Genomic DNA, 26755 nt, shown 5'->3' with positions numbered 1-26755 from the left:
TTAAAACACTGACCACGTATGTTCAATAGCCTTAATAGCAGTTATCTTAATAACATCTCACTTTTTGTGGACACACTTTTTACATATAGCACAGTTCTTATTCTATACACTGTGGGGTGGGGTGGGGGGGGGAAATCAACCGCCTCACAAAAAAAATAATCTTTTACATCTGAACTTTTACACAAGAGTATACCCAAGTTATACAGTACTCTTTTAAATAGCTTCCTTCTGTTTTAGTATTAAAATATATACTCATAGATTTATATAATTCTGAAAATGTCTTTTTTTTTATTTCTTTAATATGTCCTTGAAATAAATCCTCTCCTTTGAGTGTGAAGTCTATGTACAGTTGAGAGTTCAAGACGTGATGTGACTCCATGTGAGGCGTCAAGGTGCTCTTGAGAAGCAGCCAGAGACTCGAAGAGAGAAGACAAGGCGTGTGAGAGAGTCTAGCAATCTTTGGCTGCCATGATCCTCAAACCACCTACAGCAGAAAAATAGAGAAAAATAGAGAAGGGTCAGATAATGCTAAACAGGCCTTCAAAAGTTGAATGCACTGGAGATCTCATTGAGACACTGCATGTATTTCTTTGTTTGTTCTTCGGTTTAATGTCAGCTCTCAACATGCATATTGAGAAGATTAAAAGTCAGGTAAACCTTAAATTGACTGGTAACAAACTCACCTTTTGTCTTGCCGAGTTGATGTTCTGTCTGGCTCTGTGTTGCTTCCAAGTCCTGGAGCTCCAAAGAGTCTCTCTTACATGAAGAAAAGTTTGTTTTGTCACCACAAGTCCTCTTAGCAGCCTCGAAACAGTCCGACTCGCTGTCCGTGTCAAAACCTTCATGCATGTAGCCTTGGTATGCCGCCCCCGGCAAGGTCGGATGCACAGCCACCGTCACGGAGGCTGTAGCAGTTACCATGGTAACAGCCCCCCCGTGGAGCCTTGTTGCGTCGGCAGTGCAGAGCTGCTATTGCAATAGCTCGGCCCTTTAGTCCTGTTTGGCCGAGGCCCTCTGCCGTTCTGCAGCCTGGGGCCGCTTTGACAAGTCCTCCCAAGGAAGTGGGGTCTTTCGCTGGGTAAGTGTTGCGCCTGGAGCCTCTGGAGGCCCGGCTGCTTCTCCTGCTTGTTTCCATCCCAGCATGTAACCTGGGATCCGAGAGGTGACTGTGCGTTGTGGGAAGATTCATTTAACGGTTCTATCCTTCCGCCAGTGCCTGACACGATTTCCTTGAACGGCTTCACCACCTACAAACAAATAAAGTTTCATTGTTTACTTTCAGAAAAAACACATGAATTTGAACAAACAGGAAGGTTTTCTAACTTGTCTGCGTGGTCATGTAGCGTACCGTAAGCTTGGGGAAGCTGGGGTTTTTGCTGGCTTCCAGGAGAATGTGAGATGTTGAGGGTGGAACGCTGATGTGCGATGGTATGTCACAGTACTTATAATCCTCCTCCCCTCCGATGCCTGACGTGGTGGTCATCTCAGAGTAGTACTCCGAGTCAGACGACTCCGAAAAAGCCTGTTGACGAGACGGCCGCGGGTTGTGGTGGCCCGTGTAGTAGCCGTGGTGGGCCATCGGTGGGGGAAGTTGGGGTTCAGGGGAAGGCGTCGGCAGGCGACTGGCGTTGTCGACAGTTGTGACCTCAGCCGGAGGGCCCATCATGGAGAGGAGCACTGGCAGCAGAACCAAGCCATTCAGCATCCCCAATACAGTGAGGATGGCCAACACAGCAAAGAAATACCTGAAAGATTAAGAGAGAGAGACATGTTAGCTTAAACATGGACCTAAAGAACACACAGTTAGTGCCACAAAGAACCCGTGTCTATTTACAACTAGCTGGTTCCATCTCGTAGTCTCTCATGTACTGTCTGAAACAAGAACTTTCTTGTTAGCTGGTAGCAGCTGCTAATTGTTAACTCAGTTGGATTCTAGTTGAGGTAAGGATTCACCAAAGCACCTCTGTGTTTACACTGAACAGGTCTGCTTGGCCCTTCTCCACTGGCCTATTGCCTCAAACACACTCACACTCACACTCACTCACACTCACACACACACACACACACACACACACACACAGTAGTGCATATGTGCGCGCACACACACAGTAGTGCATATGTGTGCGCACACACACACACAGAGCTACACTCCTTTCCATCTTATTTTCTTTTGTATCTTACGGTTTTTAGGGATTTTGGCTTAGGTTCTGCAGGATTTAGAGCTTCAGCCAAAATCATGACACTTTTGCACAAAATTGACAACATTTGTCTTAATTTTATGCGATTTCTCTTTTAATTCGACAAACAAATGCACAAGACCGCGGTGGCCTGATGTTTTACAGGGACAAGAATAGACAAACACACATGCACGTGCACAACTCCAAACACACACATAGTTGGCACTTGAGGAAGGGAAGTAGCTCAGGGGAAGAAGTCAGGGAAAGCCCAGTGTTTGTGTATCAAAGGCAGGGAGGGCAAATCTGATTCAGCGCTCAGTCCAACTAAAACACGCTTTGATGCCTCTACTGCTGCTGCTACAAGTCTTTCTCTCGCTCTCTTTTTCACTCGCACAGTGTGCGTGTTTTTTTATTTTTGTGTGTGTGTGTGTGTGTGTGTGTGTGTGTGTGTGTGCGTGCCTCTCAGTGGAGCTCTGAGGAGGCCAGGGGTGGAGGCAGGCCACAAGAAAGAGCTTCCCAAGAAAATTAGAGAGGACTCCACTTAAACACTAACAGAAAGCAGAAAGAGGGAGACAGTGAGATGCTAACCACCAGCCAGACTTAAAGAGGTATAAGAAAGAGGGAGTTAAAAAAAAAAAAAAAAAAAAGATTGTTGGAATGGAGGAAAAAAAAAAAGCCAACAGGGACAAGGGTAATAGCTGTGTGGTGCTCTGGAAACATGCTTCTCTCCTCTGAATGGACTACTACAATGATTACTACTACTTCACTTGACAAAGGTCACTCTCCAGGAAAAAGTTCATGGTTTGCATGTCGGGTGTGATTTCACAACCCGTTCGCAATCATGTAAGCCCCCCCACTCTCTCTGACAGTTTCTTCTTTAAGCTGAGTCTTTGTTTTCTTCCTTTATCAGAAGCATAACACGTCATCCTAACCACTTTTGACAAAACACTTCGGGGAGATATTTCCAATTTCTTGCTGTCTGCTCAAAACCGTGACGGCCTTTCAACCACACGCAGACATTTAATCTGCACGTTTTATTGATATAAAGCACGAACGCTGAAATCACGCATAGGTTGTTATTGTTTTTACTGCACTGCATTGGCCACCACTCGATGAGCTCACTTGTTTATTCTATCACCAAATAACTTCTTTACATTGTGAAAAAAACAAAACAGAAGAGTGAGACAGAAAGAAAAAAAAAAAAAAAAAAAAAAAAAAAAAGAGAGTGAGACGTTGGTGGGACCTCCAACAGTGTCTCACTGTTAGGAATTCTGTTGTTTATATAAACTGTAATCTTTTCCATTCGTTGTCAGGGCCTGGGGAGTTGTGTGTGTATGTGTGTGTGTGTGTGTGAGAGAGAGAGCGTAAGTGTTTACATGCCTGTACATATGTGCATTTCTCCTAGTGTGTGTGTGTGTGTGTGTGTGTAAGTGTGTGAGGATATGTGCCCCGCATGTGTGTGCATGAGAGAGAGGACTCGGAGCAGAGCTGAATTAGGCTTGCTGTTTATTCAGTGCATTACAAGGCCAGGAGATGTTTACAGCAGTATATTTATGCTACTCCCCAGCTAGGCAGCTCTGGCTTGCCCCATTCACCCCACCACAGCTACAGCTAAACAAGACCTCCAACAGAGATACTGGACCCTTCTGTCTCCTTTTCCTCCCCCCCGTCCCCTGAAAAGATCTCTCACAGAACCATGGGAGAAAAGAAGAAAAACAAGACGCTGAAAACGCTCTCGCTGACTTTCTTCTTCCCAGTCCAACCTCCTATTTACTCTCAATTTCTCCCAATTTACGCCTCTTTATCTTTCCAATCCGACACTGTGGAAGGATCCGTTCATCTACCCACCCACCAGGACCTCATATCCTTTGCAAGAAAGCCACCCTCGGAGTACTTCTCCTCATCTCTCTGCCTCTTTCTCTGTTTCTGTCATAGAGGCCTGTTGCAGTCTGTGAGCTCAAGGTTGTGGTTTCAGGGTTTGGGCCTAGACCACATTCAGCTGAAAAACATCGAGCTATTCGCCTTTTTTTCCACTCTGACCATGAAACAGTGGTAGAAGACACACGCACGCACAAGCACACAACATTTTCATACATATATACACACACACACACACACACACACACACACACACACACACACACACACACACACACACACACACACACACACACACACACACACACACACACACACACACACACACAGGGGAGGGATGTCTGTTGGTGGGCTTCAGCCCATCTGACTGGCTGACCAGTTCAAATTTAGCTCCACTTTTTATGATGGCACCCGACGTGGACGAACAGAATGCCAAACGGATGATAGGAATTTTTACAGATTCCCTCTTGTATGTGGTGTGTGTGTGTGTGTGTGTGTGTGTGTGTGTGAGACGCAGTGAACGAGGGAGAGAAAAAGAGAGCGAGACATCACCCAGTGGGTAGCAGAACACTTCCATGTTTACGAGCAGCTGCTACACACCCCTTGATGTTTTCCCCATTTGTTGTGCTCTGAGGTTGGGGAGACGGGTGTGTGTGTGCCAAGAGTGACAGAACCAGGTGCATATTTGTCACTGTGTGTGTGTGTGTGCGTGTGTGTGTGTACATAAATAGGGGTATAACATTTCCACCTGCATGCCGCGTTGACCCCCCACAAGGCTTCCTCCCATCCCCAAGTGAGGATAGACAACTGGCCTCACACACATACAAACACACACTAATGGCGTAAAACCAAAACACTGTTACTTCTGAAGGTAACAAATGGGCAGTGGAGGGTGCAGACAGCACCGCTGTGTGAGCGAGTACCATCACACTTTCTCTCACACATAAGCACAAAATCGGAACACACATCGCCACACATAGAGATGCAGACACACACACGTTGTCTCACCTCATGATGAAGTCAAACTCTGACCCTGCCAGCATGAGAACGCCCAGCAGCGTGGAGATCGCTCCGTCGACCACCGGGGCAAACATGTGTTCCAGAGCCACCGCCGAGCGATGGTTTCTGTTGCCAATCGCTGTCAGGAAGCCCTGTGGTGGAGGGGGGAGGCGGGGAGAAGAAATTAGTTGGAAATCTTGCCGTTCACACAAAACTTATGCTTGAGGCGAGGCTTGGCATTCCTGCATTTGGTTTTTTTTTGGGGGGGGATCACTAGGCTACACTACAAGACAGTACACTATGTTAGAAAGCTGCCAGCATGAACCCGGAAGCCAAAAGTTTCCTTGTAAATCTTTAATCACCCTTACTTTAACTTTTTCACTTTCCATTTCAGGCATTAAGCCACAGGAGTCTTTGCTTTGCCCTGACTTCCAAACAACCGAAATATTTGCAATGCAACTTATTGCTTTAAAAATAATTCAGTAACAAATCCTTGCAGTGAATTTTTTTTATTTAATCAATTATAAAAAATGAATGGTTAAATGTAATTCTTACAAGGTAGGCAATTCATGTGGCCACATGTCAGTCTGTAGGAGGTATTAAACATTTAGACCAGAGCATCAGGTTTCAAGTAAAGTAGGTGTTTAATTGTAGGAGCTCAGTCCCCCTCACAGTTAATCCATGTGTGTACTCTTGCTTTGTTTTTGTGAGTCTTGACTTACCAGTGCGATGTGAACGGTGAACTCCACTCCGATGCCCACGGAGGCGATCAGAATGACCACGGGGATGGCGCTCAGCTTGATGCCGATCAGACCCATGATGCCAAACAGCTCCACCGTCATCATGGCCAAGATGAAAACCTGTGAGGAAGACGTGGAGAGAAAGCGTTACAAACTGAATTGTTTTCAACTACCAGTGCTGAAAAATTGTTGGATGATGAGAAAACCAGCAATAAAACAAAAATATAAGCATGTAAACAATAATAATAAATGGGCCTTTCCCTAGTGACTGAGTTTAGCCCTTTTGCCTCGTCACCCCACACAATCTTTGACCCTTTGCTCAGGGTCTCAACCACATGGCATCGAATTACCCACCCCGAGGCTAATACCCTCCCCTCCTCCTCTCCCTTCTCAGAGGTGGTTCAAATGATTGACAGCGCCTGAGACAACAAGAGTGTGGGCACTCTGTCACGACCAGCACACCATATACATCCGCCTGTGTTTGTGGAAAACAAATTATCTTGTTTTTCACTAGATAGCAGCCTGCTTATTTTATAATTTCCGATATTTTAATGTAACATCTGCAGTGTTTCAGTTTACTTAATAGTAAACATGCAATGTTACCGTAAACCGCAACTCCAACAACAAGTCTTAGAAAACAAGGAGGAGAAAACGGTTCCCGGCCAACGGAAGCTTTTGATCCCAGCAGGGCCTCTGAGCCGGGGCACGGTTAAATTGGAAATGATAAAAGGCGTTTTACTGCTCGACCACATACAAGCAGGGCGAAACTTGGAAATGGTACATGCATGTAGCTTTCTCTCTCTCTCTGTCTCAGGACACTGTGTTATGTTGCTGTTTCAATCAGTGCTGCTAGGGACCGCTACTTAAATTAAACACATTCCACTTCAAACTGGCACTGTTGTTGTGCTACACTTCAGCCCCCCCCCAAAGGTCGGGGATATGTGGATTTGTGTATGTGTGCGAGCTTGGGGGGCCCTTAAGGACCACCAGCCCACCAGCTTGTGTGTGAAATGTTTTCCAACTGCTGAACACTCAGACTGTCTCTTTCTCTCTCTCTCTCTCTCTCACGTACACACACACACACACACACACACACACACACACACACACACACACACACACACACACACACACACACACACACACACACACACACACACACACACACACACACACACACATCCCTGATGGATGGGTTGAGCAGGCCAAGGTCGCAACTGGGCAGATCTGTCCTGTCCACAAGTCTCTCCCTCTCCCTCTGACAAAAGCAGTGAGGGAGTTGGAGGTAGAGGCTTCAGGAGGGCAAAGCCTTTCTTGCTCCTTTGCATTTCCTTTTCTAAGGCCAGCCCAGCCTACATTAGAATGACAAAGGTCCCTGTGTGTGTGTGTGTGTGTGTGTGTGTGTGTGTGTGTGTGTGTGTGTGTGTGTGTGTGTGTGTGTGTGTGTGTGTGTGTGTGTGTGTGTGTGTGTGTGTGTGTGTGTGTGTGTGTACTGGCCCTCCGCAGAGAAAAAGGGGCCCCCTAGACAGCATTATTGAGCTGTGCTGAGAAGGGTGAGAAGAAAGTGAGAGGAGGAAGGGGCTAATGATGTTGTTGAGGTAGCATGAGTTGGAAAATGCAGAAGCAATAGGAAGGATGAGGAAGAGGTATGATGAAGAGTTGGAAGAAAAACTGGACTATTGCTTACAATGATGCCGGCAGTCCAGGGGTTGAGCAAGAGAATCGCACAGACCAGGAAGGTGCAGGCCAGCACCACGCTGATGGCCAGCAGGAACCAGTGTCTGAGGCCAATGTACTGCTCCCAGAACAGGAAGGGGTATCCGTTGGGGTAGTTTAACACGCCCTTGCGGCTAAACTCGTCGCAGATGGCCCGCACGCTCTCGATGGCCTCCACAAAGTCGCTGGCCTGGCGAAGGCCGTTCAGGTAGAAGGGGAACTGGGCAAACTCCAGGGGCTCTGCAGCTGGGACTGCAAGAGAGGAAGAGAAGAAATGTGAGATTGGACATCATTTTTCTATTTGTACTGCGAAACGTTTTCAGAATATAATAATGTGTTAAGATAAGATGACTTACTGCGCAGATTCTCCCCTGTAGTGTCATACTTGTCGTGAATCCACTCTCTAGGATGGGGGTAGAAGTTGGCCTGGGAGGCAGCATAGCCCAGAGGATCGTTACTGACCCAGACTGTCAGGTAAATGTAAAACACCTCTGCAGGGATCAAACCCTCTGCATCCACCAGCCGTCGAGAAGTAAGCTAGAGAAAAGGGATTAAAAAATTCGGAGTTAATGGACATTCCGGTATTGAGTTTTGTAAGAATAAATTGTAAAAAAAGACAGTCGATAATGTAGCGGTGCACAATACCACACACAGGGATGCTGTTTTAAAGTATTTCCTGTAGCTCTTGTCGACATACCTGGTTGTAGTTAAAAGGCTCTTTCTTGGAGCCTGTCTGGATGAGGAGCTTGTACGCCAGCGCTCCGTCCTCAGTGCCGTTGCGATAGCTGTCAGCGGTAATCCTGCCTGCCTGCCAGTCAGCATCAAAAGCAGCCTGAAGACCTGCGTGTGAGGTAAAACACACACAGAAAAGAAAAAGAAAGGATTATTGTGGTTGTCATTTATAAATATTATTATTTCTATTAACATACAAATTATAGGAGCTCTCTGTCTGGGAGGACAGTGATGTTGAAATATAGAGTTTCCTTTTCAGTCTTTTTCTTTTCATCTGGCTCTGATTGATCAAGTTCTTGTTAGTTATCACTTCCTCCTGACTGGGCCTCTGACATGTTCTAGCCTGAGGACCCACACACACACATGCAAAGATAACCTATGACCCCAACCCGTCTGCTGCACCACCCCTGAGCCCAGGTGGACGGGGGTAAACAACGGCGTGACTGAACTTTCATTCACCTTTTGCACATTCTCACCTCCCGACCACACACACACATACACCCATTCACTACTGCCCTTAGTAAAAAAAGAAAAAAGAAGCACACCTAAAAAAACCTTCTATGGGATTCTGACATCATTATCAACTCCCATGGGGCGGGAGAAACTTATTTCCTGACTCACTCATTATTAAAAAAAAATAAAAAAAATAAAAAAAGACTGAGCCTTACCTCTTAACCAGTCCTGGAAGTAGTGCAGCCACATACGGGGCAGTTTGCTGTCGCTGTCTCTGACCACGTATTTGACAGAGTTGAAGGCGTTGTGCAGCTGGATCAACAGCCTCTGTGACCGGGCGTAATCAAATCCATCCATGGTCACCAGGTACATGTTGTAGAAGGAGAAGTACTTGAACTGGGCGTCGATGAAATCATACTCCTTGGTGTCGCGTGGCACAATGTCGGTTAGGTAGAGGCCGTCGTGCACCATGGTGGTCCCGTACAGGCTGAGGCCCAGCAGGCCCAGAAAGAGCACCACCACGACGGCTTTGCTTTTGGGCTTGAGGAGCAGTGGAGCGTATTTGTCTCTGGCGAAGCTGGACAGGTTCCAGTGCATGAAAGGGAGTGGGACGCACTCCTTTCCCGATTTGGAATCCTCCACCTGAGCCAGGAGGTCCCGTGTGGAGCTGGAAGTAGGGGTGAAGAGCTGGGAGCCGTAGGGGTCCGGCACAGATGTGGTGGTGGGGGAAGGTGTGACTGCTAGGGGGAGGAGATCCAAGCAGGAAATTAGTGTTTTGGTATTGCGATATATTCATGCTGACTTTACAGAACACTTTGAAAAAAATAACATAACTGTTGGGATCTTGATATAGCTGTGTTTACCTTGAGGCTGTGACGTGGGGCAGAGGATGATGGACGGCGGGCTGGTGGAGATCTGTGAGGTAGGTGGTAGGATTGTGACGATATGCTGTCCGGCTGCGTCGCACTGCGTGAACGCCTGTACTGTCGTGGTGATTTGGGTGCTGGTGGTGATTGTCGATCCGGCCGAGTATTGGTGCGTGTGCGCCGTTGCCGTCGAAGGCGTGTGCGGCTGCTCTCCAGCATCTGAGAGCTCGTGCGGAGAGAGGTGGATGACGCGGTCGGAGCAGGGGCTGTACAGGCAGCAGAGGACATCCAGACGCTTGTCCTCCCGCCGGTGGAGATCCAAACTGAGGATTGCGGGGAAGATGAGCAGCACCATGCCGAAGTTAAACACAACCACAATGGCCGCCTAGGGAGGGGAGACAAAATGAGAAAAACAAAGTGAGAATTGACAGAGAACAGTACATGAAATTACAGACACCCTAACCCAGCTGGGAAGAGTCAGGGCTCCTTTTTATTCATTTTTTTTTTTTTTTTTTTTTTGTAACTCAGACCACAGGCCAGAAAGCAAAGAAAAGCCTTACTCTAAATCACCAGCCAGGAATACTAAGCGAGCCAGAAGGGGAGAGGAAGAGAGAGAAAATAAATAATGTATATATATATATATATATATATATATATATATATATTGAGAATCTGAGCAAAACCATCACCCTTCACCACCACCGCAGCTGCCTCCCCACTCTTACCCCAGCCCCTGAAGCTGACATTCTAACTGGCTGGGGTTTCCAGTGTGTGTGCGTCCATGTGTGTGTATTTGTGTGTATGCTTGTATGCTGCAGACCACCCACAGTTTGTTACAGATCAGAGCAAACTGCCTTGACGGGCCAGTGATATACTGATCCACTCCTCCCTCCCTCTCCTTCTCCTTCTTTCTCTGTCTGTTCATCACTCTCTTTGCTCTGATTATTCTACATTATACACACGCACACACGCACACACACACACACACACACACACACACACACACACACACACACACACACACACACACGCACACACGAGTTTATGCACATATACACACAATCACACACAAAAAATGTTGGCCCTGTAGGTGCAGCGGCAATAAAACTGTGAACAAAGGCTTTCCTTGCCCTGAATGAATGTCACCTCTCTTAAGTTATCTCTTTCATTTTCAAAAGAAGCCTCCGGCCTCTTGGTGTGCGATTGTGTACACGTGTTTATGTCTGTGCGCATGCGTGTGAGGAGGGTGGTTGCGCAAAACATACCTGCAAAGAGAAAGCTCGCAAGGCAGGGATGGGTACGAGAGCAGCCATAAAGAAGGCAATCATGTTGTTGATGGAAGTCAGAGCCACACTGGTTCCGGTGCGCCGCAAACAGTCTCCCGTACGATCCTTTAAAACAAAAACAGACAATGTTCAGACGAGAGGAGAGAGGAGAGGAGAGGAGAGGAGAGAGAGAGGAGAGGGAGAGGAGAGGAGAGGAGAGGAGAGAGAGGATAGGAGAGGGGAGAGGAGAGGAGAGAGGAGAATAGAGGGTGTCTTAAAATGTACCTTAAAGGGGATGTTACTTCCAGCCTCTGTAAAGGAATGGGCCAACAGAAACATGTCATCCACACCAATCCCTAATGCCAGGAAGGGAAGCACCTGGGATGGGAAACGATCAGAATGAAGCTTCAACATCAAATCTTGGCTTTAAACACAGAAAGTCCCCCCCTAAAACAAAGGCCTTACAAATAGTAATGTCACACAGTACATGTATGCAGTTCCCTTTGTGTTGTACCTGTGTGGTGGCAGCATTGAAGGAGAGGCCAAGCAGCGAGCAGAGACCGAGTCCTGCAGCCACTGACAGAGCTACCAAGAGCACGCCGGCCAGCCCAACGGCCCCCTGGGATTTGGCACAGTCCCACCTTAGCATGGTCACACAGGCATAGGCCAGCTAGAGAGAAGATGTCAATTTTAATTATTAGTTATTTTACAGTATAATTCAACATTGTTTCATGAACTAACTAGCCATAATCGATTGACTAATTTAATTTATTAGGCTTACCATGAGCAGGTATCCCCCGGCCACCCTGATGACGCTGACATCAGAGAAGGATTTCATGATGTCGTTGAGGGTGGTGGTGGAGAAAGCGTGGATGGACTGGCTGGAGTTTGATGGGATACTCTGGTGGACCAGCTGAAGGATAAATATCAATAAATCATCAACGAAAATACACCAAATGATACACTCTTCAGCTCATTGCCTTATAAATTAACAATTAAATTGACAAAAGAAGATACTGCCAGCTCTGGAGTTACATGAACCACAATACCTTGGAGGGGCTGAACTGCTGGATATTTTTTTCTGCACATGAAAACACTTCCTCCCTCTGACCAATCCTACCCAACGCCTCTCCTACAGCCCTATAATTCAGGGCCCTCTCACCGAAAAAGCACCCTGTCCCTTTGAAATGTGCGTGTGTGTGAAAGTGAGTATGAATGTGTGTGTGTGTGTGTTTTACATGTGCTAGAATGTGTGTGAAAGTGTGTGTGTATGTATGACAACTGAGGAGTAATGAGCACAGATGCCAGAGGTTGTGAGGTCAAAGGTGAAAGGGATGGGATCACATGGCTTGTGGGGCTACTCTCTGCGCTCTGTGCCGCGAATGGACCGCAGGTCCCCACAAAGCTGTTTAACTGTCCGCATTTAGTCATCCAAATCGAGAATAGGTCGGTTCCTGTATTTTAATGTGTCAGGAGGAGGTGTTGTGACTCTTGTCAGTTTAAGTTTTGAGTTTTTTTTCTCCCTTCACCATTGCATATGTCCCTCATTCCCCTCACCCCTCCCACTCTCCTTACCCTCACCGTGGTGGGTGTCAGCTATCACAGCAACAGCTTGTTCCTATAACTAGGGCTCTGACAGAGAGAGATGGTCGGCCTACCACACACAAACCCCCCCACACACACATGCATTCACACACACCTACTGCCCTGGTCTGCCCTGTGATTCGCTTTACAAGGGAGCTGAAGACTGATGGAATTCGGACACTGCAGAATAAGTCCCACACAGCGTGTGTGCGTGTGTGTGTGTGCGTGTACATGCCGAAGCAAACCAAGACTGCACATGGACAAGGAAGTGCCTCCTCATTTTTTTTCACCTTCCTCCTACTTCTACTTGGTGGCTACTATCAAAATCTATAATCCAGCCTTATGTGAGCATTTGTTTGATTTGTGTATGTAAGTGAGCATTTCAGTATTCGTGAAATGTGTGATGTATGTTCGCACCTCCACAAACTTCCTCTGCCAGGACTCGAGGATGGCGGTGGCCTTTTCTTCATTCCAGTTTATGTCGTGGATCTCGTAGTCGTCTTTAAAGTGCTCGTACAGCTGCTTAGGACTCATCAACAGGAACATGGTTTGGAGAGCCTCCGCACTGCAAAACACACAGATACAATCTTAGGACACCTCACAGAAGTCTAGCTCCCCATTCAAACATAGTTTATTGTGTGTTGAGCTGAATTGAAACCTTTACTGCACCATCCATCTCATGACTAGCACTTTAAAAATCATCCTGTCAGACTGTTCTTGGTATCCCTTAACCTACACAGGGGCATGCCTTTCTGTGAATGTCTAAAGGCAGGTGCCTTTCTTCTAGGATTTGTCTGCCTGCCTGTCTGTCCGTCTGCCAATGTAAACAGCTCAAAGCAGGTGTTATCTAGTCTTCCTGTGTGCCGGTCTCTCGGCTGCAATCCCAGATGTCCTCAAGTTTTCTTGGCACAGACACAGCGAGCAGCAGTGCTGCTCAAAATGTGAAAGAAATTATCATAAATCACATCCAAGAGTAGCCTAAGTGTGGCTCTTGCAGATGGGACTGGAATCCTCTTTCATTCAAGACTCTGTTGGGCCTGTATGTGTCATGATCTTGGCTCTCTGACCCAACACCGGCACTCCATTTGTATTGGCCATGCTTTTAAATCCTGTTGAAGTCTATGGAAAAACACTAAACTCTGGAGAGTGTCTTCTTAAAAGACATGTCAGCTTAGAAAAATAGGTTAATTTGAGTGTTTTTTCCTCCTTCTGTATCTTCTTCTTCTTTGGTGCCTTACACAACAAACGTGTAACAGGGTGTGTGTGGAGGTCTTTATGTGGCTGTTAATCATCTTTAATTGGGCTATCCTGGACCAGGGTCATGCAGGAAACCGATCCCTTTCGGTACCAGGCATTCCTAGCATGTGTCTGTTGGGTTATAAGGGGTTACACAAATTCCACAGTCACTGCGGCTCGCACGCTGACGGGCTGCCTGCTCGGCTGGCGGTGATCACACAACCCCCCCACTTACTATCACATCCTCCCGTAAGACAAGAGCAAACTTATGCCATGCTCTGTAAAATCCTCTGAAACTGCAGTCTCGGATCTTTCTTTACTCGTCTTAATAAGCACACACCTCAGCAGAGTATCCTGGCTGCTCTTGACCCGCCCTCCCAGGATCAGCTCCTCCTGCCAGTGCATGAATTTCCGGCTGAAACCATGGCAACCACCCTGGAGACGCCCAGCAATGTCAGGACTCTGAATGGACGAGCAGCAGAGGAGCAGAAGGAAAAGACACAGAGAAATATGTTAGGCGATGGTTCTGAGTGCTACGTTCATCTATAACCTCTCTTTAGGATATAATGACATAATGATAATATGAGTGAGTTTACCTCTCCTTGCTCCTTGTTGGGTGCACTGAGAGGGCAGTCAGGGTCTGAGGGGTCTAGACATGGCCTGTTCATGTAGGCATGTCCAACCTAGGGAATCAAACAACATTAATTAAGTCTCAGTTTATAGAAAAAAGAATTGCAAATACACAAGTATTTTATTCAGTCAGTATTTGAGTGTCTCACCTGGGCTTTGTCCAACATCTCCTTAAATCCTTCCAGAGAAGTGAATTGACTCAGCTCCTCCATCAGCTTGACAGGATCTAGATTCATCCACTGGATATCTGGCATACCCCTGGAGAGCAAAGACACACATATGATGAGAATCAACCCAAAACATATTGGACAATAACTTGAAGAAGTAACTGTAAAATAACTTGTATCACTTTGTGCCTGCGAGGCTGCCTGGCTTCGCATTCCTGCTAATCTTTACTGTGCGCAGAAAAAAACGGTTTAACTCTGTCTCCCTGGTTGGGCCGGGCTACGCAGGAGGCTAGCTGCAGATACAGGATAAAATAGCGTTTATTATCTTGTTTCACGCTGCCACAATGCCCGAGGAAAAAAGGCACGGTGGCTGCCTGCTCGCTTCCAGTCCTCAATGTCCTGCACTGAGTCATAACGATTACGCCTGCCTCCCAAACGTCTTGATAAGGAAGGAGGGAAGGGGAAAGGTTGGGTGGATGGATGGGAGGGAAATAGGTGAGGGGATGAGAGGAGAAGCAAAGGGGGAACTCTCACGCTGTTTCTTGTGTGATGTTTACAGACAAAAAACTATTCTGAGCCTCAACTGTACCATCATCCTCCTCCTCTCCTTGAAATAAATTCATAATTTGTCTATAAATCTACTCCTAACTATTAATATTAACAGATTTCTTGTGCTTTTGGTTTTTATAGTGTACTCTCTGAAGGGACTAATGTCGAACTGAAGTGTTTTACATGTCTTGAGCAATAAGTTATCATCAATTCATAGCCCGGTATCCTGCTCTGGATTTTGACTGTATTTATCTCTCAGAAAACAAATCGACACACTTTAATAGTATTAATTGAGGCTTCTTAAAATCAAACAACCCAAAAAATAAATAATATTCTACATTCTTTGCAAGATTTTATGATTCACTGCAAGAAAACACTTAAGATGGACATATTCTGCAGTGAGACAAAGTAAGAAAGAAGACAGTCAGACAGAAAGAGATGGAAATAAAAGAATCCTAAAGTATCTCGACCCTGAGCCCATTCTCCCTCCAATGGCTTATGAAGAGAGCTCCTCTCCTATTCCCACATACCAGGGTCCCTTTTGCTGCTGCTCGCAAAGACACACTCCTTTATCAGCTAGTTTTTGCTTGAGTGAACCGGGCCTGGGCCCTTTTGTTTTTTCATAGATTGCTGCTCTTTGTTCTCCCAAGTTTTTTCTCTCTTTCTCACTCACTCTTCCACCTTCTCTTTCCAAAACTGCCTCTCTCTCTCTCTCTCTCTCTCTCTTCCCGTTTCTCTCTCAACATCTCACTTTTATTTTATTTTTGCATTTAAAACCAAAGCTGAAGTAAAGCAGAAGCGACCACAACAAATTCCCTTCAAGAAAAACTATTAATATTATACTATTAAAAAACAGATGCTGAACACTTTGTGTGATTGACAGGAATACTTTGAAGACGTGTTCTCCCTCATGGCTCTGCTGGGAGATGCTAAGGATGGGAATCTTGTGTTTGTTTCTGTATGTGCTGGCAAATACAGCACATACAGAAACAAATAATTTGTTTGCAAAGAAACATCTGCTATGACCTAAACTAAAGGACTCAATTGAAATATCACTTTGGACCACAAAAAAAAAAGCTCTCAGTGACTCAACTTCTCAAGAGAACTTTGTCCGGAAAAAAGAAAAAGAAAAAAAAAACTGAATCTGCAAATGCACAAATACGCCCAGACTCCACTGTTAACCGTCTTGTAGCTTCACTCTGTCTTTCTCGAGGGACTTGAGGCTTGAATACTGCCCATTTTATTTGTTGGACAACTTGGGAGCTGGGAGCCCGGGGCATTACCATGAGAATGCCGAGTGTTAGCCGTGAGCTGACAAAGCCGGCCCCCCTCCCTCCTCCGGGGCCCCTGCACTGATGGACACTCACTCGTAAACTGAAAGAATGCTTACCATTGTCTGACCCAAAGGGCTCCCCTGCCACCACCACCACCACCACCACCGCCGCCGCCGCCGCCTCCCCGCCCTCCGTTCTACCAACCCACCACCCAGTTGCTTCTGCAGCCATCTCCTCTCCATCCCTCCCTCGTCCTCACTTTCTCTCTTTGAATTTCTCTGTCAGGACAACCCCCCCCTCTCCAGTCTCTCTCTGGGCCGTTAAAGAACTCTATTACTGACCGCCGCTGTCAGTCACAGCACTCACTGACGGAATACTGAAAGCCCAACTGTATGTCTCCATCGAGCATGTGTTAAAAGTTACGGACCTCTCCAAAAGCTCTAGTCTGCTATGCAAGTCAGGTGGAAGCAATGACAGCAAAGGGGGAGCCAAGACTTTCTATGAAATGTTTTAATATGCAAAAAGAGAAATGTATGCTGGGTGAAATATTCCAAGACTTACGGTAAATAGGCAGAGCCTCCCTGTAGTTTGGCCCCTTCCCAAAAACAGTCCAATGGGGTGATTATCATACAGGGGAATAGCTTGTCAATCATCTGCAATCAGGAAAAAGAAAGGAAGCATGATTAAAGATAAAAAAACAAGAAAGGATATGTATATACAGAACTTTAAAGAATCAGTTTGTGTGAACTCACCCTTTCAATCATGACATTTTCTATAATAGGAACTCCTGATTTATAGCATATTTTGTTAAGATCCCATGATCTACGAGAGAGAAAACATGTTATAATTTGCTGCTGTTATTGTCGACACGCAATGAAACTTTTTCACATAACTCTTCGTGGTCCACTTACTTTCCAAACAGTGACACCTGGACCTTGCTGGCGGACAGGGCGGCCTCCATGTGAACCAGCAAAGCCTCCTGGGTAAGAATATTGGTGCCCTCTTCTTTGGGGGTCTGGATAAGCATCTGTGAGGTAAATACTGACTCCTCTCCCTGCTTCTCCTTGGTGTAGCGGAGCTCCGTGCTCACCCGACTACCAGCTGGAAAACAAAGAATAAAGGAAAAATGAATACTGAATTCTTGAGATGGATGGATGGATGGATGGATGGATGGATGGATGGATGGATGGATGGATGGATGGATGGATGGATGGATGGATGGATGGATTGATTTACTGTATTACTCATACATTAGCACATATGTATGAATTTATACAAAAGACGCACACACATTTGGATCCTATAACAAAGTGTGTTACATGTGCATATATGCACACACACACTTACACAAGAACACACACATATATCGACCAACGCCCTTGGCCCTCGCCAGTGTTGGTTTTGAAGGCACTTCACACAAGCCAGTGTCTGGCCAAGAGAAATGAGTAATACAGCTTCTCATTGGCTCCTTCTGCCAAACAGATGTGCCCTGTTCATTTGGAAAAACCAGCCCCTCGGATGCCCCAAAACCCTCTGCCACTCTGCTCGGGGCAGCAGATATCCATTTAGACATTTTGAGTACTTGAGATGAAGGCCATGATGAGAGGAGAAGTGAAGAGTTGGTTAAGAGGGAAACAGCCAGTGGCTGTGTAGGTATGGCACACAGAAAGATGGGGAACAAAGGACATCAAATAACTTACAAGATGTTAAAGAAAGGGAAATAGATTCATAGAGAGAGAGAGATATTAGATGTCAGAGGTGGTGATGGACATATAAAGAGATAGAGAGAGAAGGAAAAATAGAGTGAAAAAATAGAGAGAGAGAGAGAGGGAGAGGGAGAGAGAGAGAGAGAGAGAGATGTTGTGCTGTGCGGTAGACTCCAGCCCCCTAATTACAGGAGGTTGCCCTGAAAAGAGTTTGCCAGCCGGGGGGATCTGTGCCTGTGCCAAGTGGACATGAAACATGCCGCGCTGGATCACAGAGGGCCCGTCTGCCCCTCTCGCTGTCCCACTACATGACAACCCCAGAGAGAGAAAGAGAGGGAGGGGGGGAGGGGGAGATGGGGAAAGTTTGGAAACAAGGGCTACCTCCTTCTTAATTCTCGTCACTCTTTTAACTCACTCTTCCTGATCTGCATCTATTCCCCTCATACTCTTCATACTCTCTACTGCTCCTGCCTTTTGTCTTTCTCTCTATCCGTCTCCCTCTTTCTTTCTTTCTTTCTTTCTCTCTCTCTCTCTTCCCCTCACGCTCTCTGCACCTCCCCCAGCCTCGAGCAGGCTCCTATAATTGATGGGGAGAAAAAGAAAAAACAAACTATTCAGCCTCCGCCGCAAAAGTGTGAGATCAGGTTAGAACTCTGGGCCTCGGAGACACAGTCCAATATTTCTATGCTACGCTTTCAGCGCTTTAATTACCTACGCAGGGGCCTCAGAATAAAACTTCACCTCATTTATTTGCAGTCAAGGGTGTCTTTTTTTGAAGTGTCTGGCTCAGTGCATCCCAAAAAGAAAAAGGAAAAACCTCAACATGTTCTTGCTGGATATCCTTTGCACATCTGGTCCTACAGAAATGTGTCGAGAAGTTATAATGCTTGTCTTCTAAGGGAGCCACAACAGAAAACAAATAAGAGATGATCATTTCTTCACTCTTGTATTTGAGAAAATAAAGATGTTGGGTTTTTTTACACTGTCAAGAACAAGTGAAGAATCTGACTCGGTGTAAAAACGGTGCTTTCAGGTACACTTCTCCACGGCTCCGCTCCGTTTCCTTGCCACACAGATTTCCAATCAAAAAAAGCTACTACAAAATGGAACCCTTTCCGTTCGTGGACCTCTTTGACATCTGTTAAACCTTTTTTGACATTTCGTATGTTAACCTCTGCAGTGTGGGGTTTTGATCCCAACAGGAACTGGGTGGCTCGGAGAGACTCTGGCTCTGTAATTACAGGCCTCCTGAAGTAAATTATAGCTATTTGTGTCTCGTTCCTCCCATCTGGACCACCCAGGCAGCCAGTCCTCTCTCTCTTCTCTCTCTCTCTCTTTCTCGCCTTCTCTCCTCAACCCCTGGTCCGGCCCCAAACACCCAACTCTGAGCTTCGCAACCTTTCTGCTCAGTTCAGCTCTGTTCAGCTCACCGCTCGCTCCAGAAGGGAACCTTGTCCTTTCTTGTCTTATCGGTCTTTCCCTGGTTTTCTCTTCTCTTTTTCCCCCTCTTTATTCGTCTCTACTTCTTTCTCTTTCTCACTCTTTTTTCAATCCCCCGACCCTCTCCCTGCGCTCAGCCTGCGCTCCACACAGCCTTAAAGAGACAGTTCCCGGAAATTTTCCCACCCTGGGAAGAAAGCGCCTTTGAGTGTGGATACCCTGTGTTTCTACACCACGGTGGCTGCTAATTTTACTACATGAGCAATTTTCTAACATGAAATATGAGTCTGTGTTTGTCAACATGATCAAAATATGGAAAAAAAAAAAAGAAAAAAAAAGAAAAAGGAATGATCACAACTCCTTCCAAATCACATCCATAGTTCTTTCATTGGATGTTTTTGAGAAACTCGAACAACATCTTAAGAATCTTAACAAACAACTCGCTTTGCTTGGTGCAACATGTGAATTCATTTAGGTTCACCACTAAAAGCACTTTCACAACAGTTACGACACTGGCAAAGTGAAAAGCAAATGAAAAACGTCACAACAAGCCCTGACATGGTTTCATGGCTGTGTGTACGGATATAATGATTGTGTGAATGTGTGTGTGGGTGTGTGTGTGTGTGTGTGTGCTCACCGGTTTAAACACTGGACCCTGTTTCAACCAAACTCAGTCATTTCCTCTCCACCTGACCCTTCAATTTCCAAAACACGAACACCCAGAATCCCCTAACTCTGTGAAATATGTGAGGCTTCTCACATCTGGCTTCTAGGACCGAGGCAATGCCATCTTTTAAATGCTGCGCTTCAAATGTATTCTATTTTATTCCATTCTGTCTTCATGGCTTATAGGCCTAGTCCCAGTTCCAGGCCATGCTAGGTCAGACCAGGCCACCTTCAACGTTCAGTGTGGTAGATTAGCTGGATTAGGGGGCCTCTGAAAGGCCCCACGCTGCTATGGAGGAAGACCCAAGACGAAGAGGGCTGAAAGTGACATGTATGCTTTTACCTGCTACATACTGCATAGTGCATCGGATCTAACCCTTTCCTGATTTACACAGCATGGCAACATGGGGAGTACGGAACTTCATCAACACAGAACCTCCTTTAATAAAATGAAAACTTAAAGAACAAAGAGGTCTGCTCACAACAGACTAGCAACAATATAAAAAAGGACAAAAAGTAATTCCTTGACTGCCATTTTCTATGCATCATTTACTTTTTCTCTAAGCTGCTTTTTTCACAATGTCCTCCAATTGAGGTCCTTTATTTCTTTTGATTTACAGCAATGGAGCCAAATGAGAAACTCATTCTCTTGGCCTGGCACCCAGCTTCACAAAAAAACGTCCTTTTGTCACTCGTGGACCCACCAGAATCAGGACTGTGCCCCACTCTGGGTTCCTCAGCCCGGCCCTGCCCTATATGGCATTCCCTAGCCAGGGCACCGCCGAAAGCAGGCTGCCCCCAGCAGATGGGCCGTTCCTCCATACAATCCTTCAGCGCTGCGGCTCCAGACTGAATGCAGACCCTTTTGTCATTCAACCCCTTCAATTTCTTTCAGATGTTTCCCAACAAACAGCAGAATAAAATAAAGAGGCAACGTTTTTTTTTTCCCACAACAAAAGCAAATGGACCAAAACTTTCCCAGCCTTTAAAACAATGCCAGAATTGGCTGTGGGAGGGTGAGACTGGCACTTTGGTATCTTACCTATAGAAATACAGTCTGTGTGTGTGTGTGTTTTTGTCTTCACACTCACGCTGTATCTGTTCATTAATCGTCAAAGACAGTTGTGGTATTTTAGGAGGAGAAAATCCTTATTAATGTGCAAGCATGAGAAAACAAAATTGATAAGTTTCAATGTGTTTAAATCATGCATCTCTCACCATCAAGAAAAAACATTAGCCCTAAGATCACACCTTAAAAAAAGTATAAAACAGCAAAAACAACATGAAAAATCAGTTTCACTTACATTCTATTCAGATGTGCCAGTGGTGTTAGCCACCACACATAAATTTCCACCAGGGTTGGCATTTAGGCACTTTCTATTTCCATATGTATAGGCTTGCCTCTGCTAATTATGCTAATCATGGGCAGAGTTGGCCACTGTGAAAAATAGTCACATTAGACACTCCACTGACCGCTAATACTGCTTAATGTGTGGTTGAAACATACATTCATCCCTGCCTGAAAGGCAAAATTTTTCCACGTTGCTGGTCTCATTCAGACCAGAAATGAATTTATTGAGCCCAAGAACAATTTCTCTTTTCCCTCCCAAGTACCAAGAAAATGTTCAGTCTCTCTCCGTCTCCCTCTCCCTTTACTTTTTATACTTTCACGGTGTAAAGACAGAAGCAAATGGTGCAAACTCTAAGGTGACTGGTGCCGCTTTATTTCGAGCAGACCAAAGACAAAGGTTGCTCTTCAGCTCGCAGAGAAAGGGTGCCAAGCTATATTGATTGAGTTTTCATTATTCTGTTTTCGGTTGCATTGCAGCCCTTCTCAGTATATTGAATTCAATGTTGCAAAGACTGACTGTCCGTTGACCTTTAGTTTTTAAAAAAACGCTTTGTCTATATCACTGTAAATGTGGCGACATGGTGAATACTGTGGTTTTAAAATTGCTACTACAAAAAGATAGGTAGGGAGCAATCAGTGTGTCTCCTGTATCATGGAGGCCATATGTCTGTCATATGCACATGTATCTGTAGCTGCTCAATGTGTGTTGATTTGTTTGGGGGTGGTCTTGGTCTGACTGTTGGAGAGTGTGTGTGTTTGTAGGGGGGGGATGCTGAAAAAAGGGATGGAATGAGGGGGACTTGGATTGAAGGATGGCGGGAAGGAGGGGGTGAAATAAACATTTAGAAGTGACCCAGGTTGACTCTGGTCTTGTTTGTTCTCTCTACCAGTGAGGTCCCGGGCCCTGAGCGCTGGGAGTTTATTTATCTAGCTGGGGCACCACCGCGCACTATTCACCTCCAATAATGCCTCATAGAGCTCCCTTTCTCTGTCTGAACTAGGGCGCTGTGTGTGCTCCAATGAATTATAGCATTTACCTGCTGTGCCGCTCTGAGGTTTGTTTAGAGAAACTGCTCCAAAACACCTAAAATGCCCACGTGTGCATTCGCTCATTTACGCAAACTCAGATGTCTTTCATACAGGCTCTCGTTTAATCAATCCATTTATTGGTCTGATTTCATTGCTAGCTGGCTAAGCTAGCCATTCAGTCTCTATGCATTCACGCTAAGGGGACTGTGTATGGTCTTTACCTCCCCCTTTCCTATCCTCTTTCTACATGGCCTCTTTATGGGACATGTGGTGCGCCTGCTATCCACATAGGCCCTGTCTCACTGCACTCATATTTGGACAGCTTGAGTCTGTGTACATGTCTGTCATGCCTCACCCAAACTCTGCCAAGAAGAATGAGTTTAGTTAATGTAAGAGTAAACACCGCCACTTTTACACGGAGGCCGTTTCTATCCTCTCTTTACCCCAACAAGCTTTTCGAATGGGGCCTTTGTAAAAAGGGAAATGATCTGAGCTGAAAAATCTATCCTTTTTATCCAAGATTTAAAACAATTATTCTTACACATTGCAAAAATAAATCATTTGTAAGTACAAAAATTCAAGCATCTTCTCTCTCTCACACACACACACACACACACACACACACAGCGCCTCACAGTCCTTTATGGTGAAAAGAAAGACGTGCATGAGACGGTCTCACACTTGATGTTTGTTCAAGTGAGACAGGCAAAAACACCGGCAAAGTGTCAGCTAGCCGTAAAACTTCCGCCCTGTTCCTGCCCCAACCCCCTCAACGCCTGCTCTCATCCCTCTCTTCTTCCTGCACCTTTTTTTTTAACGATCTCTCTCTTTTCTGCTTGTGGACAATACAGGCTGAGTCACACGTTCCCCAGCTCACACCAACTCTCACACGCTCAAAGGTGGGCAGCCTGAATAAGCATGAACTGCATAGGATCGCTTTATGTGTGTTTACAGCATGCAAAGCTTCATTTACAGAGAAAAAACATAAATTGTGGAAATACAGATTCAGGCACTTTTGGATGTAACATGCTGGTCTTCAAACACTTTGACACAAAAATAATGCTACGCTGTGATACGACATATAAAATACAGCGTGCTTAACAAGACCTGTGTGAGTAACTGAAGGCATTTTGATAGGTGATGTCTGCCTCAGAGTGACTGAGCAGTAAACTAGAAATAATCTCCCTGTCAGACTAAACACCCTGATACTGTGGCTTTTATTCCCACCTACACAGGTGGGAGGACTGAAGGCATTGTTAACCCCTTTACTCTTTTGTTGCACGTCCTCATTGCGAATGGCAAGAATCCTGAAGACAAACAGAGAGGAAACAAATAAAGGCTGTATACAGCGGAAGTTTGTTTGCTTTGGGAACTCAGGTACAGACCCTAACTTCACCAGCCTCCATATTCTGTCTACTCTCTCTCTAGACAGACTCCACTGCTGTGCTCTGCTTCACAGTGTTTGGATCCTGTAGGAGGGGAGGAAGCAATTAAAAAAGCCCTGGTGGCCTGACTTCACAGAGCGGGCAGACAGACAGGTAGAAATATAAACAGACATACACAAAGCATAGGCAGACAGACAGGCACGCAGTCAGGAAATTCGTGTGGGCAGACAGACGGCTAAGCAGGCCGTACACACCAAAGGTGGCAAAGATGACAAGTGTATGTGTTCATGTGTGCGTGGGAGCAGGCTCTAGTATGAATATATGATGGGAAGCATATGTCCCTAACACATTCACACACACACACACACACACACACACACACACACACACACACACACACACACACACACACACACACACACACACACACACACACACACACACACACACACACACACACACACACAGCTTACACCATACTGGAAGTGTTAACACATACGGTGTCAATTCACAGTTAGCTTATTCTGAACAAATGAGGATCGAGTGGGAAGGCTTTGTTTATGCTGCAATCTGGAAGAGCTCTTTCACACGATTAAACACGTAAAATATTGAATTTCTTCTAAGTTAAGAAATATACAGGAAAAAACGTAATATAAAACTTAAAATCTAATGTAGAAAAACATTCTGAGGCCCTTAATATGATATCAGCTGTTTTATTTGAGCGAATATTATTCCTTCTTCTTCTTGCTTATGTGCAATGGGGCATGTGTGTGTGTGTGTGTGTGTGTGTGTGTTTTCTTGTGTTTGTGTGTGCATGAGGGAGAGAGAGAACTAACCTCTCCTTGTTACCGAACCACTTTACTCTCCATTGAGGCCCTAGCAGCTTTGTCAATGGGCTATTGGTGGAAACAAGGCAGGCAGAAACTTTAGAAACATGGCCACGGCCCCTTAAAGGCACAGCATTCCTTTTCAGCCCCCCTTGTTCAACTCTGTCAATCCCACAGCAAAACAACTGGCACACAAACATCTAAACATCTCCTTTAAGAGATGGATCCGCCAATTAGCTCGAGAGGTAATCCTGAAGCTTTACACTAACCAGAAAGAAACCAAAGAAAAAAAAAGAGACTGTGGAAATTCAAACTCTTGTTGCCTGCCGTTGTTGCAAATTCAGGCTTTCGCTACTTCAAGCTCATTATTTCCCTCTCCATTCACAGAGATTATTTTTATTTTATTTGTTTTAATTGTGCCTGATACTGGAAATTATTTAAATTCCTGTGCAAGTGAAGCGCGCAGTCTCCAAACACTTCTCCCGACGCCAGCAGCAGCGTGTGATTTCTCAAACACCTCCACACAGCTCCTGTGGGAGCCGCCTGCTCGTCCTCCAGTGACATGGTGGGCTTAAAAAACCCCGTAGAGTCTGTTTATATTCACCAACTGCTGTAGCGCTTTTAGAGTGTGCAAAACAGGTGGGTAAACTTCAGCTGCATTCACTTATATTTTTTCTTCTCGTGAGGAGGAGGAGAGGAGGAGGAGGAGGAGGAGGAGGAGGGAGGAGGGAGGAGGTTTCAGGGAGGTGGTGCCTGCTTGCCTGCCTGCCTGCCTGCTTGCCTCTTGTTGAATGGAATCCAAGAATAGTTAGGGACCACACAGGGAGCTGAGGGGGGGAGGGGTCAGAGCCCTCAAAGATGGCTAACCATTCACACAGTCCATCTGCTGCGGGGATCAGCCCCGGCACTGAAAGCCTGGGGGTTTAAAAGGAATTTGGCCAGTGTGAAAACCAAATAAAGCTGCCACTACCACTGAAAATGTACAGATAACCTAAATCTAAAATGCTCTGAAACGGCGGAAAGGAGAGCGGTGTCAAATCTAAAGGATTGTGAGTCAGCGTAGAATCATAAACAAAGTCATGCTTAGGACAAGCCACACATAGTCAGTGTGTGTGTGACAGAAGAGAGAGAGGGACTATTGTAATGCAGCCGTGTGTTTGGGTTTCTCAGGTAAACTGTGACTTAGTAAGACATTAGCGACCAGCACAGAGAAAATGTACAGAATATTCCCGTCCACAACACACAGGAAGCAGAGACCTACAGCGCAAAAGAATGAATACTCTATCCACAAGCTTTTTGGTACTTGTATTCCTTATCATCTCCTACAGAGATGATGGCGTTGATAATTCTACCAGCTCCAACACATCTTATTCCTTGCTGCTTCAGTCTGGATTTCAGCCAGACAAGCAGTCAGTCTATCAGTCACTGAACACCTAGTGCCCTCCGATGGCACTGAGATGACACTTACATGTCCACCATCTCCCAAACAGCCACTATTGCCTCTGAACTCACAGTGTTGCCACCTGAAGGATAGGTGATGTTGTATTTGTGTGAGAAGCAGCAACAACAGCAGTGTCTGCTGCTTCACAAGAACATCGCTCAAAAGATGAAGAGAAATATCAGAAACTCACCTTCCACCCATAGCTGTTCGATGTCCGTTTCGATGGCGGCGACTCGGAGTCCCACAGACAGAGCCCCGAATACTAAGAGTCCAATAAAGAGGACCTTCCCACAGTGCCTCTGGATGTGGCAGCCCAGAGAGAACAGGAGGGCCTGGAACCTGGCTCGGATCCACAGAGGAGCTTTTTGACCTACCGCCTTACCCTGGTTTCGAAGCAAGGAGGGAGGGCAAGAAAAAGGACGGAATTATTATTAGTGTTACCTCACATAAATAACGCATCATTGCACAACTGTCCACAGAGGCAGGTCTCATAGTTTGTATCTATATCAGTGTCACGAGTGCAAACAATATGTGAAGCAAAGTGACGACTTGCTTTAAAAACACGGGATTACACATGCAGCTGTATACAGAGAGAGAAGCGTCTTTCTGTGGAATTTAAGGTGAGGCCTTGTATAACAGGGTGT

General features: G+C 45.7%; 1 protein-coding gene across 1 annotated transcript in view; it reads right to left on the bottom strand.

Annotated features, from left to right (window-relative positions):
* Positions 1-224: 224 nt before the first annotated feature.
* The window catches only part of ptch2 (patched 2), a 28407-nt gene continuing 1876 nt past the window's right edge, over positions 225-26755 (bottom strand). Inside the window, 23 exon segments of the mRNA XM_054626623.1 lie at positions 225-484; positions 684-929; positions 932-1247; positions 1349-1745; positions 5064-5206; positions 5777-5914; positions 7482-7762; positions 7867-8047; positions 8208-8350; positions 8911-9435; positions 9559-9946; positions 10827-10952; positions 11112-11204; positions 11341-11496; positions 11608-11739; positions 12828-12975; positions 13987-14108; positions 14243-14329; positions 14426-14534; positions 16828-16919; positions 17019-17088; positions 17178-17367; positions 26302-26494. Of these exon segments, the coding sequence (XP_054482598.1) occupies positions 450-484; positions 684-929; positions 932-1247; positions 1349-1745; positions 5064-5206; positions 5777-5914; positions 7482-7762; positions 7867-8047; positions 8208-8350; positions 8911-9435; positions 9559-9946; positions 10827-10952; positions 11112-11204; positions 11341-11496; positions 11608-11739; positions 12828-12975; positions 13987-14108; positions 14243-14329; positions 14426-14534; positions 16828-16919; positions 17019-17088; positions 17178-17367; positions 26302-26494 (4311 nt within the window). The 3' untranslated portion in view covers positions 225-449.

This window comes from Anoplopoma fimbria, chromosome 3, assembly GCF_027596085.1.
Source record: "Anoplopoma fimbria isolate UVic2021 breed Golden Eagle Sablefish chromosome 3, Afim_UVic_2022, whole genome shotgun sequence".
Taxonomy (NCBI): Eukaryota; Metazoa; Chordata; class Actinopteri; order Perciformes; family Anoplopomatidae; genus Anoplopoma; species Anoplopoma fimbria.
Note: the sequence above shows the minus strand (reverse complement) of the source record. Positions and strands in the feature narration are given on the sequence as shown.